This window comes from Orbicella faveolata, unplaced genomic scaffold, assembly GCF_042242905.1.
Source record: "Orbicella faveolata isolate gen_17 unplaced genomic scaffold, um_ofav_v1 contig_3, whole genome shotgun sequence".
In the NCBI taxonomy this organism is placed as follows: domain Eukaryota; kingdom Metazoa; phylum Cnidaria; class Anthozoa; order Scleractinia; family Merulinidae; genus Orbicella; species Orbicella faveolata.
The window spans coordinates 14,141,324-14,159,382 of NW_028301558.1; the positions used below are offsets into that span (position 1 = coordinate 14,141,324).

The 18,059-nt window shown below is 39.3% G+C and overlaps 1 protein-coding gene across 1 annotated transcript; it reads right to left on the minus strand.

The window, feature by feature from the left end:
* Window positions 1-1,524: 1,524 nt before the first annotated feature.
* LOC110048117 (uncharacterized) lies at window positions 1,525-14,108 on the minus strand. Its single transcript, XM_089298543.1, has 15 exons — window positions 13,985-14,108; window positions 10,384-10,532; window positions 9,681-9,932; window positions 8,754-8,918; window positions 8,240-8,353; window positions 7,829-7,954; window positions 7,546-7,642; window positions 6,883-7,101; window positions 6,063-6,439; window positions 5,607-5,774; window positions 4,799-4,909; window positions 4,414-4,533; window positions 3,969-4,059; window positions 3,165-3,539; window positions 1,525-2,526 (listed from the first exon to the last, which is right to left on the minus strand). The coding sequence occupies exons 1-15, from the start codon at window positions 14,067-14,069 to the stop codon at window positions 1,799-1,801; spliced, it is 3,177 nt and encodes a 1,058-aa protein (XP_089154669.1). The 5' UTR covers window positions 14,070-14,108; the 3' UTR covers window positions 1,525-1,798.
* Between the last annotated feature and the right edge of the window lie 3,951 nt (window positions 14,109-18,059).

Here is an 18,059-nt window from a genome sequence, read left to right on the forward strand (position 1 = left end):
CTTCAAGCGACTGATGCATGATGTTGAATGCGAGACAGACCAATGACATGGAAATAAAAGCTCATGGATTCCGCCTGAGGGCACTATAGCCCCGTACACATTGCAATATACATAAACAAAAACCTCCATTTGGCGCGGAAATATGTTAGCATATTTGTCCTCGGAAATTATATCTCCCGACGGAAACGAACAGTTTTCCGAGAGCGTAGCGCGAGGAGAACTTTGAGCTTTGAGGAACAGATAATATCCGAGCATATTTTCGGGTCAAATGGAGGCTATTGTGTTTATTATCCTTCAAATATTTTCGCCACACGCGGCTTTGAAAATTGGATTTTAGCTGGGGAATATTCAGTCACGTGGCACGTTTAGACCAATTGCATTGCGCGTGAGCGAAAATATTTGACGGATTATAAAGCTCTATATGCTCAGCCAAATTTCCATCTCGATATGAGGAAGATTTCTTCTCGTTTTCCCTAGGCGTTCTTCTTTAGTTTAAGCGCGGTCCGTGGTGTTGTGGGCCGGTTGCACTCGAAAAATCGGACGCCGTTCCACGGAACGCAATCTAACCGTCAAGCACCGTCCTCCTCGTTTCCCGGCGCTATTCGCTTACGAAACGCAACGGCACCAGGGACGAGGTAGTCGCTTTCCCATAAATTCACCACAGTGGAGTTTGGGTGTGAAGCCACAGTTTCCAAGTTCATCACTTTCTAAGGTCTACATTCCACTAAGGAGGGCAAAAAAAAAAAATACCGGGTCGAGTTTTCCAGCAGGGTCTCTTACAGAGGGTACAAAAGACTTCACCACGATAGTAAGGGACCGCCCAGTTAAACAGGAGGGAACGAGGCCTGAAATTTGGGCTTCATCTTGGGAAACAGAATGTGATAGTCCTTAGTCTTCCAAAATGTTGTAGAATTACTTTCTCATGAATTGCTGATCAGCCGATCTTTCATAGATCCTACGTAAAACAGCAGCATTTACGTTTGCGGTCCTTTACCATATTTACATTAATTAAAAACTTTGCGTTCTTTCGCTTTTTCTCCCCGCGCTTCTCCCCTATTTTTTTTGCTCGCTGTTTTCCGCGCTGCTCCCCAACTATAACTGAACGCATAGAAGAGGCTACTTTTGCAATTAATATCCGGTCCGATTACATGACGAAGTGCTTGACAGCAAGAGCTAAGACATGTCTCTCGAGCCACTGGAGTACAAGCCAACGTTCTTCTAGTCAAAAAGGGTGGACACGTGATCACCGACACCGTTACACCTTAGAAGAAATGAAGAAATGAAGAAATTTAATGTACAGTGGAACCCCGTTAATACGGCCACCTTCGGGCCACGGAAAATTGGTCGCATTAACGGGGTGGTCGTATTAAAGGGGTTCTTTAAATAAGCAAATGACTGACTGAGCTTCTTTTTGGGCCAGAATAAAGTGGCTGTAATAGCGAGGTGGTCGCATTAACGGGGTGGTCGTAAGGCGAGGTTCCACTGTATGCACAATTAATTAAATTTAACTGAAAGCAAAACAGCTTGAACAATTAGTCCATCGTTTTATTCCTTCATTTGAGTCTAGTTACTTTACAGTTGTTCATTAAGCTGTCACGTTTAACATCTGTCAATAAGTGCTACGTACAAAGCTCAGTTGTTTTAAACCATGGCGACGGAATGACAAATCTTAAAAAAATCTTAACCTCACTAGCTTTGTTGCTACGAATTGATTTGTTCCGTACATTCTCACAAAAACAAAAAACTCCGCTTGGCCAAACATTTTTGAAACTGAAAAGCAACATACAGATGGTAGTGTTCATGCTATCCCATAGCATTTCAGTTTTCCCAGTGTGTGGTAACCTTGCTCACTACCTGTTGCATCCCCAAACCTGAGCTGTTTAACTGGCAGATGTTTCTTGTCGGTGAGGAGACCGCTGTCTTCACGCCATACATTGTCATTCTTATCACAGTTACAACCATATCCACCCGCACATGAGTTGGTAATCCCGCATGCGCACTTACCACTGCCAGGTGATGCTCCGCCCCAGTACGTCATCTTACTAGAATCACGTGACACCCACCAGGCATATGCACTGTACCTAGTAAACATCACTGAATTATAACACTCGTACTTGATAAACTGCTCACAGTGTGATGACACTCTGGTGAGACTCGCCAGCTGAGAGAGACTCGCTCCTGTGTAATGAATGTCACGTGAGTAACTACCAACACCACCATACCCATGCACGTGCGTTCTGCTTTCACTGTCGTGACTGATGACTGTCACGCCAACTCCATTTTTGCCATCCATATCGCAGTAAACAGTAAACGGTGCCAGGCCTCTCAGTCCATCTGGATCAATTTTGTAATTTCCGCTTACACTGCTCAGGTATTTTCTGATCACCGAACAGGAACCCTGAAGACCGCACTTAAAGCCATCTCCAATAAAACCATGGTTACACTTGCATGAATATGATCCACGTTCATTTCTACAACTGGCATGCTGATGACAGTCATTTGTATTTCTATCACATTCATTTAGATCTGTTGAACAGACAACATAACCATAGTAACTTTGTGTGCTTTATTTCTTTCTATGTGTAAATTTTAAATGTGATGTTCAAACTCTGTTAGTAAGACGGCGTTCCCGAGTGGTTCAGGGCGCTGGATTTGAAATCTGGAGATCCCTAGTTCAAATCCTCCGCCCTACCGCTATCTGGATTTGTTCTCGGTAGCCCTGAGTTCAACTCCTCGACCGCGTTGTGTAAATAGCCAACTGGTCAGCCTCCCACCAGTTGGGATTCTTAGTAGTTTATGTTATGTTTGAAACATTTGTTTATTTATTTACAGTGTCCCCAGTTAGCACATTAGTGCTAAATACATCGACACTTAAATAAAGTGATTATTATTTTTGTTGTTGCTGCTGTTGTTGCTGTTGTTAAATACATGTACAATTTTGATAAATTTTCAAATTGTTCATGGGCATTCCAAAGCTCCGTAAAGTAATGATCAATTTATGTCCCGTTGGAAGATTTGCTGTTATTTTTAACCCATCTTCCTCCAAAGCACAAAAGATAACAACGTGAAGAAACATCTGCATGATTCGTATTATTTCAAAATCTGCTATTTACTGCTGTTTACGACTTCTAATTTGCTTTAATACGCAATGATTCATATTTTACCTTTCTTACAAGTGTAGGGATGACAATCGCTACACTGCACGTCATTCCATTCATAGCTGTATTCCACACCAAGTGCGTGCACACAATCTTCTCCTCTGAAATTATTTGGCTGATTTTTGGCCCAAGCTGTAAAGTTTCCTTCTCCTCGATCCACCCAAGTAAAGTTGCCTTCTATGGTTCTATCATTCAAGCCCAGCCAAGATTTGGCGCCATTATGTCGATGCTGTAAATACACATTCTCTTCATTGCTGCTGACATCAACAAGGACCGAGTCTTCTTGTCGACATTTTTGCACCGCTGTGGTCCAGTTTGTACAACCGACACTTGTAAAGTAGCAGTAGCCATTAAAGTAGCTCCAACCAGGATCACAGATGTCTGAGAAAAGAACAAATATTTGTCAACGCTTTATGTTTAATAAATGGGTAGGGACTATTTCTTGTTGAACTGGGCATTGTAAAAAAAAAAAAAAAAAAACTATATATATATATATATATATATATATATATATATGTATATAACAGTACTGTCTGCAGTTAGATATAGCTCGCTGGCATACAAAGCTCTGCTTTCATGTCCAGTTTGAGCACTCTACTGGGATGAGTCGTTGCTGCTGCAATTGCGCATGCTCACTAGCTCGCTAGTTTGAGCACTCTGGTAATGGCTTAGATACTACCACATGTGTAGTATTTGGGGCGGCTTTTTAAGCTTAGCCTCCATCCTAGTCTTCAGCACTGCACTGATGAGGCCTAGAAGGCCGAAACAGTACTGTCTGCAGTTAGTTATATATATATATATATTTCTAACCTGTTACGACGGCATAACTAACTGACACTGGATCATATCTTGTCTCATACAGTTCCTTGACACACGTTCTGAATCCAGACGTATTCATGTTCTGCAAATATGAAACAAACATCATGCTATAGTTATTAATACTGCTAATAATGATGACGATAACGATAATGAAGCCAAAATTCGACAGCACGCGCAGGACGTGTAGTAATTTTAACGGAAATAAAATTTTCTGAATAATGATCTCTTGTTCGTATCACATCATTTAATAAACTGGAAATGGGAACTAAACAAAGACTGAAGTAATCTCTCTCTGACTCGGTAACTACTCTGTGGCAGACACCGATTTAAACACCAAACAGCAGATATGTAACGATTAATTTCTCCTTGAGGGGAAGAATTTCACAAAACCGTATATTTCGTAATTGGTTGTAAGTAACAATGCATGGTGTTTTACCTCAATCCACGTTGTGATACCGTTACGAACTGGTGCCAAGTTTCCACTTGCTGTTGTGCTGTGATTGGCTGATATCAGGACTGATGGTGTAAGGTTATAACTTCGTGCAAACTGCACAAACTTCAACACGAAGAAATAATTGGATCTTTTATTATACGTACTGTTTCTACACGTTATCTGAATTTTATTGTTATCTGTATTAGCATTTTACACTGCAAATGCGCGCCATATTAGTCATATTGTTAGTACACATATGGAAACGTAGAAATTTGCTTAAATGCTTAATTTATTTTCATCTAGAATTACTAATTAATTATTAAAGACAAAATTCAGCTTTCGTTGTTTTTCCATTGGTTGTTAATTTTCCATACCGCTATAAACTTACCTCGCAGTAAGCGTTGTTGTTTTCATCTGTTGGTGGGTTTGTGTTTGGAAACTTGACAGAGCCATGTTCAGTGAAGAGCCGTTTGTGAAGTTTAGAAAACGCCAACCAGTTCTGTAATAAAATGTCAGGGATTTAGCCTGGAAATTAAAACAAAATCTTCTAGACGTACCGGGGAAAGCCTTAAGAAAAGCTGTGTTTAACACCAAAAAAAGAAACAGGCTATTTCTCAAAAATGGCCCCGCATCAAATCTTGTCACTTGGATTACAAAAGCCTGGGTCAGGGTTGTTGTTATTAAGGATAGAGTCCTGGCATTTTCCCCCGGGCGGGGCACTGCCATATATGGGCTATATAGGTATGTGCCGCTGTGAAGGGTATGGTGTTCAAGCAGTTTACTCTAGGATAGGGTATATAAATTAGAGCGTTTGGGTCTAGAATAGGGTATAATTTTTCACAAAACTGACTGGTCGGTTGAAGATTTTATCTAGAGTAAGGAAACCAGGAATTGTCACTCAAAAATATAAAAAAATCAAATCGGCAAGTTTAACTTTACGTAAATCGGCCTCAACAATGTCGATAGATGGGGGGTTGGGGGAGTTTACCGTAGTATAGGTTAGCAAAATTCAGCTGAACTAGCTCTGGTATAGGCTAAGGGTTCCGGGGTCCCAGCGGCACATCCCCACCCAGAAATTCCCAAAGTACCCCCGGGCATTTTCCAAGTGGTTGAAGGTGGATAAACAGGTAATATTTCACTAAGCAGCCTTACTTGATTAAAACATTTGTCGTGTTATTCTGTTATGAAGTACATACCACGCTAATATCTTCATGTTTTCCATCAAAGTTTTGCAATTCTCGGAGGCAGACTTTAAATGAGGCCTTGGTTACATCCTCTGTCCAAATCAGCGCGGCATCATACTCCTTACCAGTCCTTAGATGTTCTGCTGTTATGAGTACTACAGGCTCGTCCTTAAACTTGTTCTGAAAAAGTGCGAGGAGGAAATGTGAAATCAAATTAAATAACGTAACATCACTTTTTAACAGTATTCCTAGCAGAAAATGCACTTTAAACAATCGACTCAGTCACCACGTGATGTACACGTCAAGTTGAACCAAGACCATTGCGAGGGAATTTCACTGAAAAGTTTTTCACATTTAAACTTGTTTCTGACCTATAATAACACAAGAATACCATGACACACGAAAAATTAAATTTAGAAATTTTCCATCGATCCTTTCAGAAAAAGAGGAAAAGGCAGCTTATCCTACCTTGGGAAAAGTCACATCTGCACAATTTGTTCCAGACCACCATTTCTGCATCTTGATTTCTCCCGCCATTCCTTTGGGCGGTGCTCCCTGATAAGCCATCCAATCAACAGTCGCGAATGGATTAAAGTTCTTACTCTTTCTCCCAGATTGCATTGCGCAAACTGTAAAATTCTTTCCATTAATGTTTTCAGTCCAAGAAGTAATGGCGTCGTGCACAGTTTCAGAATCGTTCAGATTCATGTGATTGACGGTTATCTGCACATGGACCGGTTTATCTGGATAAAAGCGATATGGCGGAAAAGCAACCGTCTGACAGCTTGAATCGGACCACTTTGGAACACGAAGAAGTTCCACTCGACCGTGCACAATTGGGAAACCTGTCAATAAATTTAAAAAATTAGTCATTCCTATCATTTCCTGATTGTCACATTTTATTTTAAGTAACTAACCTATAGAAAGAATGTAAAGACAACTAGAATATCATCAGAGACCTGATATCTTTAGATTTTAATTTAGAAAGACTGCCTTATATGTAAACAGAAGCATATGTAAATGAGCGAGCAAGCAGTGAATATGTCAGTGAATAAATACTTCATTGCAGAACGAGTGTCTTCATGGGTTATACATATCACTTTTAAAATTTCTCTCTCCGATTTGAAATATAAATGTTAAGATTCCCTTTCAGGTAAAGTTGCCCAATTAGTTTCAAACTACAGAAACCGGAACCACGTGCGCTGGAACAGATAAGCCATCCGTCTCTGGCGAAACCTGATTAGAACAGACACGTTCCTTCTTCAATTTAACAGAAATCCTTGCTTACCCTCACAGCTTCCTGGGTGATACACAAGATTATTCTCCAGTCCTCTACAGTAGTACAGCTCATGCCAGCATTTGTTGTCGTATGTTGTTCCATTCGCGGTGCACACTGGGTCATGATAGGAAGGGCAGTCTTCGGAACACACACAGCGAGCTTCATGAGTGCTGAAAGTCTTACACACTCCAAATGATGGACAATGCACGTCAAGGCATGGGTTCAGGTCTGCAAAGCGAAATAATATTTTGGAGTTGGTTTGTGTGAAATAGAGGATATCCCGTGGAACATTAACCGCTTTTTTCTGATTTGTCAAACACAAGCCATTTTGCCTTTACTACTGTATTACAATTCGATTTCATAACCGGGGAGTATACCGTAACAACTAATGATATCAGCAAGTGATCAAGTTTGAAATATTTGTTCCTAAATGACCCAATTTATTATTTAATAGTCGTTCAAAATTCTTAGTACTAAAGGCTAGGAAGTCAGTCGCTCAAAAAGCTGTCAACTCTTCTGAACATCATTTTAACTTGTACACATAAACTGAAAGAATTCATTGTGAATTTAATTTGTAAATGATTGAACCTTTCTCCTTCAGGGTGACCGAGTGTGTTATGATGGGATTAAGTTTTATCCAGAGTAAAATTATAAATAGTACATAATACAAACCTCCAACTACAACATAGCTGACAGACAGAGGGTCGTGTTTACTTCCTGATCCACTCAAGTCTTTGACACAAATCTTCATTGCTGTCAGACCAACTTCCTACAGGAGAAATGAGATATAATACACGTCATGTAACCTTTTCTAATAAACGATAGAGTTACATTGTTAATGGCCCTAAGACTTCTTTTTGAATACTGTATTTATTGTGGTTACACGCAGGTTTTAAAGAGAATAGCGAGGACGAAACTTCCGTTTGTAGCCAAGCAATAAAGAGTTATGTCTTACCTCGACCCAGGCCGTTATTATGTTGTATTCTGGTGGAATGTGGTTTTTTACTTTACGATCGTAGTCATGATGAACAGACACAAGTACAACTGGTGACGCATAAAAGGTGGTGTTGAACTGCACTTGCTGTGAAGAGAAACAGAAAAGGAGTTTAAACCAGTCAAATTGCAATCTTCCTCTGTAGTAAGAGTTAACACGAAAGGAATATTAGAAGATCGTCTTGAGACAACCATTCTCGTATATGCCAATTTCATGAATACGTTGATGTGTTTGTTGGATCACCCTTCAAATTTACAATAGATGATAATGTCAGACCTATCAGCTGTTTAGTGCTGTTTTCTGAGATGAATAATGACCAAGTGATTATTGCTTCTATGAGATGATTGACACCTGCTTATCAAATGCGCTTACTTGACAAAAGCCATAGTTATCGTCAGTTGTTGGGTTTCCTGTGTTGGGGAAAAACGCTTCTCCTACCAACGTAAAATTAAATTCAGAACCTTTGCCAACGAAAGCAAACCAATCCTGTAAAGGAAAAGGAAAATGTTTTGTTAAAATTGGCACTTGTCAACAAAGACATTATAAATATTCAAATGAATTAGACAACAGAGCAGGAAAGGTAACCGGTATTAACGAAAGAAGAGGATATGAACGGAGAGAATTAAGGAAAGCAAACAAATTGTAAAATGAAAATCTAACTTGTAATTAAGATATTCCTTTTTAGAAATAATTCAGTCTTCAAAACTTATTGTGTAGTATTTTGGGAGCAGTAAAAGAAGAGCGGAGTGGTCTACAATATGTTACGATACCTAACTGTCCTGGAAGAAAATGGCTGTAACAAATACTTTAACGTTTATTGCCATCACATCTTAAGCGCTAATGGACTCTTAAAGTCTCAAAAGTACATCAACAAATTTTCACGTACTACAATTGTGTTTTGATGTTTTCCGTCAAATGGCAAGAATTCCCGGATGCAAACTTCGAAACTTCCAGAATTCACGTTCTCCAACCAAACATACATTGCGTCGTCAGGCTTTGTGCTACGAGCGTACTTAGCTGAGACAAACACAGAAGGTCTATCACGGAAACTCTGTAAACAATACAAACTTATGTTACATTTGATACATGAAAGAATGTTCTTTGATGAGAAGATAGGCTCAAGATTTTGACATACCGTAAATCCTCAAATTAGCAACCCCCTCGAATAAGCGTCCCCTTCGAATAAGCGCCCCTCCAATCGGCCAAAATTTAAAATAAGCTTAAAATAAGTGCTCTCGATAAACAGCTTATGTTGTTGTTTACGCGCAGATGATGTATTAAAACAATGATCATGCCACGATTTGGGAAAAATTAAATAAGCGCCTTCCTCGGATAAACGCCCCCCGTCTTCTCCTAAATTTGAGAAAAGCGCCCCGAGCGCTAATTCGAGGATTCACGATAGTGAATAAACTGTTAGCAGAGTAGGAAATAGGGAAATTTTCTGGAAGCGCTGAAACTGAAAATTACTCATCAGAGCATGCAGGATTCTCCCTCTAATTACTTAATGGGAGTATCCCTCCATAGCTGATGCTACAGGTAACTTGATAAAAAGGAAGAGAGCTACTCAAAAGTGTGGTGTGATCGAAATTTTGTTCGCTTAAAACGAGAATTTCATTTCCATTTCTTTGCAAACCATCGCCTCAAGTTGCAGTTTTTGGGGTTCTGTTACTGAATTTCCTTTTAAATTTTCTTTTCAAAACAGGAAATCAAATTGAAATCAACTCTCATCTTAAAGAGGGCGTACATTGTACATACGTATATTCATATACGATGTAATAATGATTCTAACACCAGCTGCAATACACTGTCTAACCTGTGGGAATGTAACTTTGTCACATTTGCTTTCCGTTGTCCACATTCCTTGAAAAGTCACACTGCCATGTACCATTTTTGGATCATTTTGATAGGCCAGCCAGTTGATAATTCCAGTTTTATTTGATCCAGTCCCTGTTTCACGTGAACAGACCTCAAATCCACGTGTACTAATGGACTGAACCCACACAGCAGAAGGCGAGTGAACACGTGAAAAGTCTTCACCGTGGCTCATTGATACATGCACTTGAACCTAACGGGCGTAATATATAAATATATTAGTAACATAAATTTATTATTTACCGCTATTTAGTAAAATAACCGAAGACTTTCGAGGACCACCCGAAGATGTTTCGATGATACTTAAGAGACAAACTTGATATCAGTGAAATCATCGATATCTTCTCTAGTGAAAATATGGAAAATACGCCACTCGAGTCCCGGATGTGGCTTCGTACGAATTTTACGTGCGGTGTTTCCAGTAAAACACTCGTGTCTACATAATAAAGCGCTTTAGCTTTAAACCTGAAATTACGTGCCTGACGACTGCAAGCCTATACTGATTGTGGTTTCCATTCTAATGAATTTTTTTTTTCACTTAACTAAACATGCACGTCAAGCAGCTTCATTAATGCTTTAAAGCTTTTCATTAAACAGCATTTAACATTTCATGGGGTTCAGACATTCTACAAAGGCACACTTACCTTTCCAGATCCACTAAATGCTTGAAGAAAGGCAACGTTGGTACAAATAGCCAGTCGACAATTTAGAGGAGGCGAACATCCACTGCTACAACTCCAATCTTGAAAAGTTTGCGACATGTTGAGCTTGCCAGTTTGCAGCAGAGAAATCCCTGAACAGACAAAAAGACGGACGTCTATTTACTAGGATTCTAACGAAGAAACGCATGTTAACCAAATTAAGATCTAAAGGGTTATGATACATCAAAAACATAAAAAAAGATGGCCATATATTAGCCAAAATCTTTTATGAACCTAAAGGTCCATAAACACGCTTAAAAAGATCGATGCCAATAATATAAAGAGAAATATTTACCGATTACGCTTGGTCAATAAAGGGATAACGCGGGCAATCCCGCGCAAATAGCGCCATCTTGTCCGCCCGGTATCCAATCACCGTTGAGGATTTGATTCGCTGTGCTCGTTCGCGAAACTACATAGCATGTAATTATGAAAGATGCACGCGAGTGATTTGTGACAATACAAGTGAGATATGCAATCCAAATCAGTTATTGCATGGTTAAAAATCTGCAGCTTTCGAACTCTTTTCTGTGGACTAACTATAAACAGTCGACAGTCATGTGACTAAATCGCCGCAATCAAGAAATAAACGCCAAAACAACCTTGAAAACATATTGGACTGTCGCGGAAAAAGTGGATTTTTGGCTGACCGCAAGTCAGGATCAAATCCCTTCGAGTGCCAGCCAGATTAACAAGTTACTTATATCGCTCTTAGCAAGGTGGAGCTTTCTCTTGATCAATAAAACTTCAATAAAACATCTCACTGCCATTTTCAGTGTCAAAAACAATTCGTGCATGCATAGAGTTTTCCACGATCTGTGGCGTGACACCAGTTTGGAAAGTTTTACAGACCTGCCTACTAATTACCTGTCATGCTAAGCTCGACTATCACCTGAGATCAGGCTTGTTTTACTTACTAGTTTACTGTTTGCACTCTACACGACTTAAGTGTACGTCAGTAAAAATAAAAACCAACAGTTTGGATGAACTTCTGTCCTAATCGCGCCCCAATTTACGAATTAAAAAGATAAGCTACTTGGGTAGTATTAATCTTCAAATTAAACCAAAGAGAAAACAAAGCGCAATTAAATCTCCTTCTCGTCTGCTCGAGGGGATTTAGTGATCACAGTTAACATAATATCCTTTTTGTAAAACATAACATTCCTCTGCGCACTTGTATGAAGCCGCAAGAAGAATCATATGCTTATAACTTGCAGCATGACCTTAGTGTTTAGTTGCGTGGTCTTGTTTGTAGAACTGGAATGTCTTTTAATTGCAATAAGTGAAAAATCGTCAGAATTCATCTATTTGAAGATCCATTTTTATACCAGAACATGATGAATGGAATTCCTTTATGTTAGCGTCTTATGACCCCTACTACAGCTGTGCGTGTTGAGTTGTTTTCCAGCTTAAAGTGGAGTTATCACATCCACAAAATCATCAGGAAAGCCAAGCGTTCCCTTGGCTTTTTTTATGTCCTGAAAGTGTTAAAAGTGAAGCCTTCAAATTTCTTGTTCGACTCTGTCTGGAGTACGCTTGAAGCGTTTGGGACCCTAATAACCAGAAGTATTTTCCAGACATCAAAGGAGCAGAGCGGAGAACTGGAGGGATCTTTCAGAGCTGATGTGTGTGAACCTGGAACAGCTTTAACCTGCTAAACAGCCCGAACGGGAAAACACACAATAGCTCGCCTAATAATCATGTTGAACTGAATGGTTTACGGCAAAATTGTTATCGACACACTGGGAACCAAAGCCGTGAGACATGCTGAGACATGCTCATCACATATGGCATCACATTTAGAAATAAAAAGAAATGGCTGCTGTGTAGCACTTTGAATTTAATTTTATGTGCGGTATTTTTAGAGTCGTTTCGGGAAAATCCCTACATCAGTCGCAAATATGAAGCGTTAAACAAACAATTGTTTTATCAATATCGGCAATAACAGTAACAACTATGGGTACAACTTTTTCAACAGAACTTTGAAAGAATGGCACTTCGTACCGAACTCCACAATACATCAGCCTAATGTAGTAGTCTTTCTGAATCAGTATTATTTTTACCTGCTGATTTAAGTAGTTTTGTTCCATTAAGTAGCACCTTTTTATTTCTTTGATTAGCTCATAGTATTTTTTTTTTTTTTTTACGCAAGTTCACAGGGATGGGAAACCTTTGTGAATTACTGTATGAATAAAATTAGCGAGCAAAGGCATTAAGCATTGAAATATCTACCTAGCTATCAAAACAAGTCCCTCAAAAATTTACAGCAAGCCAGGTCATCTTACGGAATTTTCTACTTTGTATACCAAAAATGACTTCTTGCACGTTCGAGAAGTTGTCACATGATAGGCACGAGGCAAAACACTCACAGGGATCCATTACTTCCAAACCCTTAGACGGTACGTACCGTGTTCTGCAATTAACCCCAGCCCCGAGGGTGGTAAAGGAAGGGGGGTGGTATAGATCACCGTTTCACGGAAAATAAAGCAGCCCTTTCACAATTCACGAAAAATACAACATTGGCATTTCACGCTTCACGGAAAATAAAAGAGAACGTTTTGGAAAATCACGGTTCACGGCGACTATGGAAATCACGATTCACGAGGAAAAAATTAGCCATTTCACATTTCACGGGAAAAAAAGAGGGCCGATCACGAGTCACGAAAATACCCTTTACCACCCTCAGCCCCGCCGCTGCTGTTTTCTGTTGGGATAATAGTCCCTTTGAAATATGGTCAAACGAAGTGAGATGCACTGCTTGCGACCTCTGAAAATGATTAATACCTTCACAGGTCGTGCAGACGATAGTAATTTTGAGCTTATAGAGGCAACTATAGTTTTCAAATAGATTAGATCGACTCGTAACGTTATCTTTACAGATTTATTTGTCATTTCACGCGAGACTAGTGCTCGTTCAGTTTGTCAGTATTCTTCGACAGAAAAAGAACCAGACAACTTTGTTGTCCAAACAGCCAAAAAATAAACCGTAAAATAAACAAACGTTCCATTTTTTTTATTCCAATTTACCACTGGCAGAACAGAAAATTTGCCGTAAAAGGGGGCGTTTCGCCGTCGAGACTGGTGCAATTGCAACTGTTTGAAGTCGGCCATAAAAAGTCTTATATTTCTACCGTAATGTTAACAAAGGAAATAAGCTTATGTCTTTGAGTTTCTGGAACGGCAACACTAAAAGCTGCTCGGTAAAATGACATTTTACGTTGAGTTTGAACAAATGTGAACGCTCCGTGTGTGATCGAATCGAAGAACCCCGATTTTGGCTGAATTAAATGAAGCAGTGTATAGGTAGAGTGTTAACGAAGTATATCCTAAAATAAAACCTGCCGTTTCTCTCATGAAAGATCTCGAGGCTTATTCAAGGTTGCAAAAGAACAATAAAATAATTTTTTGAAGAAACCAAAAAAAAGTCTTTCTTCTGATAGAAGAATCCTACTGAATTGTCCTACTGAAGGACAATATTCAACGATTATTTATTTAAAATGATTTTTCTTCTAACAAGTGAAAAGGATAATTTTTTTAGACTTACCTTTCACTGCTAAAGTGATATTTCCGAGCATTGCCAAAAGCAGCAAAACTGAAAGTGAAGGTGGAAGACACATTCCCAAGCGCATCTTTGCGAGTCTGGAGGTGCACTGTTCTTCGAGTCTATCAGGAGCTTATTTTATTGCAACCCTTTTAACTGGTAGCATAGGTCCATTATCAGAATACTATGTTTCTCGAAGAATGTATTGTTTTCAGCTGGATTTTAACAGGTCAGGTTAAAATAACTTTGAAAAAGTCAGGCAATGAATGATTGGGAGCAGAAATAACAGTGCAACGCTAAATTATCGAGGCTAAACACTGTAATTAACAACCTCAAAGTTTTCTTCTCTTAATTTCTTTTCAATGATTTCTTTTTTTTCTCCATCTTTCCGCTTCTTTCGTCAAAACAGTTCTTGGTTGGACCATCACTGCTAAATGATTAAATTTAAGATCTTAATTGCACTTTACTCTTTAAATTCTAATCCAACTAATGGTTTTCACATCTGGCGTCCACATTGTTCAGGTTGCCAACCAATTGTCCACCGGCTCCAGCGCTCCTTACACTCAATCGTCAACAGTTTTGCAAAACATTAATCAATACTATTATCCACAGCAATTCGCTTGGTAGTCTTGTAGCAGAGAGAAATAACAAGAAATCTAAATGAACGTACAACGAAATAATGATCCTACAAACGTTCGATTACGCCATGAACAAACTGTGAACAAAAAAACAACGCCTTGTTTGACATCAGTTCGTGAAAGGATTAACAACATAAATACTACAATCCAAATTAAAGGGAAAGTAACTAATTGCATGATTAAAAAAGTTAAGAAACTATTTCGTAAAACTAACAGGATAAATGTCAAGGTAGACAATATGTCGTGCCAAAGCCAAAAGTACTTTCAATTCTAAGAGTTTTCGTAGATCACGCAAGTCGTGCCGCCATCCTAAACAACAGCTGTCCTACACAAAACAACGCGAGAAATTAAAAAGATATTTTATCCATTTCTGGAAGGCTACAGCAATTTTTAACTCATTCAGTGGTCCTACGTTTTGGGGTAACTGAGAACAATTGGCGGTAGGGTTAGGAAAGTAAGCCATTAGCGTTAGGTTTAGGATTACAAGAATTACAAACATTAGGGACCTTAAGCACCGACGACGACGAGCCCAGAGGACGACGACCGGAAGTAAAATTTCCCCTTACCGCGCTACTGCGCATGCTAGACTCGTCGTCCACGTAAAGCTGAGGACGTCAAAACGTCAGGTTTGCCGTCCTGAGCGAACGTGAGTAAGTATTAATCTATTAACGCTGTGTTTCAGGCAGAAAATGTATATCAAACTATTGAAATGAAAGTTGGTTATTTATTTAATCTCTTAGCTTTGTATCAACTAGATTTTACGGCGAGGTTGGTGTAAAAATCGTTGGTAATAACCTTATTTTGTCGGCGATTTGTCCGTTGTTGAATTTGCTTGTCAGCGAAACTACGAAATTAAATGAATTCAGAAATTGAAAAATGACTCTGTATTTCGTTTCTTCTGGTTCCTATCTACATGTAGGCTTTCGCTTATGTTTTTAGGATAGAATTTTATACCGTGAAGGTCGTTTTAGATTATATCGGGCGAAAATTCGGCATCATTCATCTCTTCGAGTGAAAACCTGTTATGTTCTTCGTATGAGAAATCGGGATTTTTCGACATCAGTTCCTCACGTAGGACTGAAAATGTGTTGTCATCGATACTACCGTTTTCGTAGCTCAAGAGAAACAGGTCTTGGAGCTCGCGAAAGGAAGACATGACAAAATTTTTCGATGGTTTTAGGTCCATGTTTACAAGAACTCAGCTCTGTTTACATGTACTCGCACTTGGTTTTCACGCCGTGAACGACGTCCTCGACCCAGTCTTACAACAATTTTACTCGTCGTCGTCGTCCCATTCGTCGTCGGTGCTTAAGGTCCCTATTATTTAAATTAATCGTACTTACCATTATTGGTGGAAAGTGTGAAACAAGAAGGCTACTTTCGTAGTACATGTAGGAGGTGGTTTTAACAACAAACACTGCTCGAACCCAAACGAAAATCTACCTGGACATAACTAATCCGATTGATCAGGCGACTGATGTTGAATGCAAAACAGATTAAAGATGTGGGAATCTTGTTAAAAACTGTAAGTTTACTGTTAATCATATAACAGCTCATTTATGCCGCCAGTGGAACTACAGCACCATTCACATTGCAATATATATCCTCTTTGTCTCTTATGGGTTCTATTAAAACTAATTACTAGCCAAATTTCGATCGCGCTATGACGAAGACAATAACATCTGTTACGGCACGTTTTAATGTTGGGCTATATTGTGTAGACCAAATATTATTACATGGCTAGCTCAGTTAGCGGGCAAAACGAACCAAATTCTGCGCTGTGATTGGCTACCCGAGCGAAGAAGATGGCGCCATCTTTGTCAAGGCAGAGACAAGATGTCGCGTTTGAAAGGAAAAAAGCTTTCATTAAAGAGTTTACCAGAGTACCATGTAAATCGTCCTCAGTACTGTCCCAAACAAAACAACGGGAGAAATTAAAAGGAAATTTCACGCAGTTCTAGAGGGCTACAGCAACTGCTTTAACCCTACGTTTTGGTGTCAGTGCAATGAGCGGAAGGGTTAGGAGTATAAGCATTGGAGGTTCATATCCATTAGCGTTAGGTTTGGGATTAGAAGAATTACTAAAGTAATCCTGCTTACAATCACTGCTGCGATTTATGAAGTACGAAGGCAGCGTACTTGGAGATAGTTATAACAAGCACCGATCTAGGAGCCTAAACTAAAACCTACCCGTAGATGTAACCAATCAGATTGGCATCAGGCGACTGACGTTCAATGCGAAACAGATCAAGGAAATGGAATCTTGTTAATACTGTATTTTACTATTAACAGCTCATTTATGCCACCAGAGGGCACTAAAGCAACATCCACATTGCAATATATATGCTTAGGCAAATTTTGATCGCGATATAAGGAAGATCTTTGTCGTTTTTCCTGCCTCGTCCCCAGACGTCCTTCTCTAGTTGGAGCGCAGTGCCAGTGGTGTTGTGGATCGGTTGCACTCGAAAATTCGGATCCCCCCTTTACGGAACGCAACCTAACCATCAAGCGCTTTGTTTCCCCGCAGTATCCAGTATTAGGGAGAGAGAGGTCTCCATTCCACCTAAGAGAGCAAAAATCTTACCAGATCGAGTTTTCCGGTCATTTCTGTTACAAAGGGTACACACGACTTCGCAGTAATATTAAGGGACTGTTCAATAATTGGCAAGAGGGAATGAGAGCAGAAAAAATGAAATTTATCTTGGAAAATATTAGGTAACACCCCTTCGTCTTCCACAGAAGGTAACTGAGGTATTGCTTTCTCCTTAGCTGTAATTAATAAATTATATAGGACCCTTCCTCCACTTCCACTATATATACACGCCTACAATACAATTGTGAAAGAATAATCCTGCGGTGATGCTGACTGTGATGCTGTCAACTGCGATGCTGGCAAGTGCTCTATCAATTGAGCTGTCGACTGAAGTCAGTTGCTTGGCACAAAAATTAGTCTAAACAAAAACAAACATCCTAACAATTCTGTTGATACTTTTAAAATTATATTACTTTGGTGGCATAGATATATTTTTCTTATGCAAGAAAGTAGCTTCTTTATTTCTGATGCCACCCTTAGTTGACTCCCAGGGGTTGGGCTAAAAAAAGGGTAATTTTCCGCCTTTCTAATTAACTTACTTTTTAGTTATTTTTCCCTTTTGCAAGTAAATGGCCAATGACACAATACAGAATTAAGTCACGCAGTCAGGATAAAACCCACTTATAGACTCTTCCTTACAATTGTGAAAGAGAAATTATACATACTATAAACCAAAATTAAGTGGCATTCCCGCTAAGAGCGGTGCGGTCAATTTCGTGTCAGAAAAAAGTTAGCCTTTTTATTTTGTCGAAAGAAAGGAATTGGTGATTACATAATAAAACCGGGTTGTTTTTTTCAATTACTTGCTTTTCGTTTTTGCCACACGCAAAAATGACTTCAGCCATCC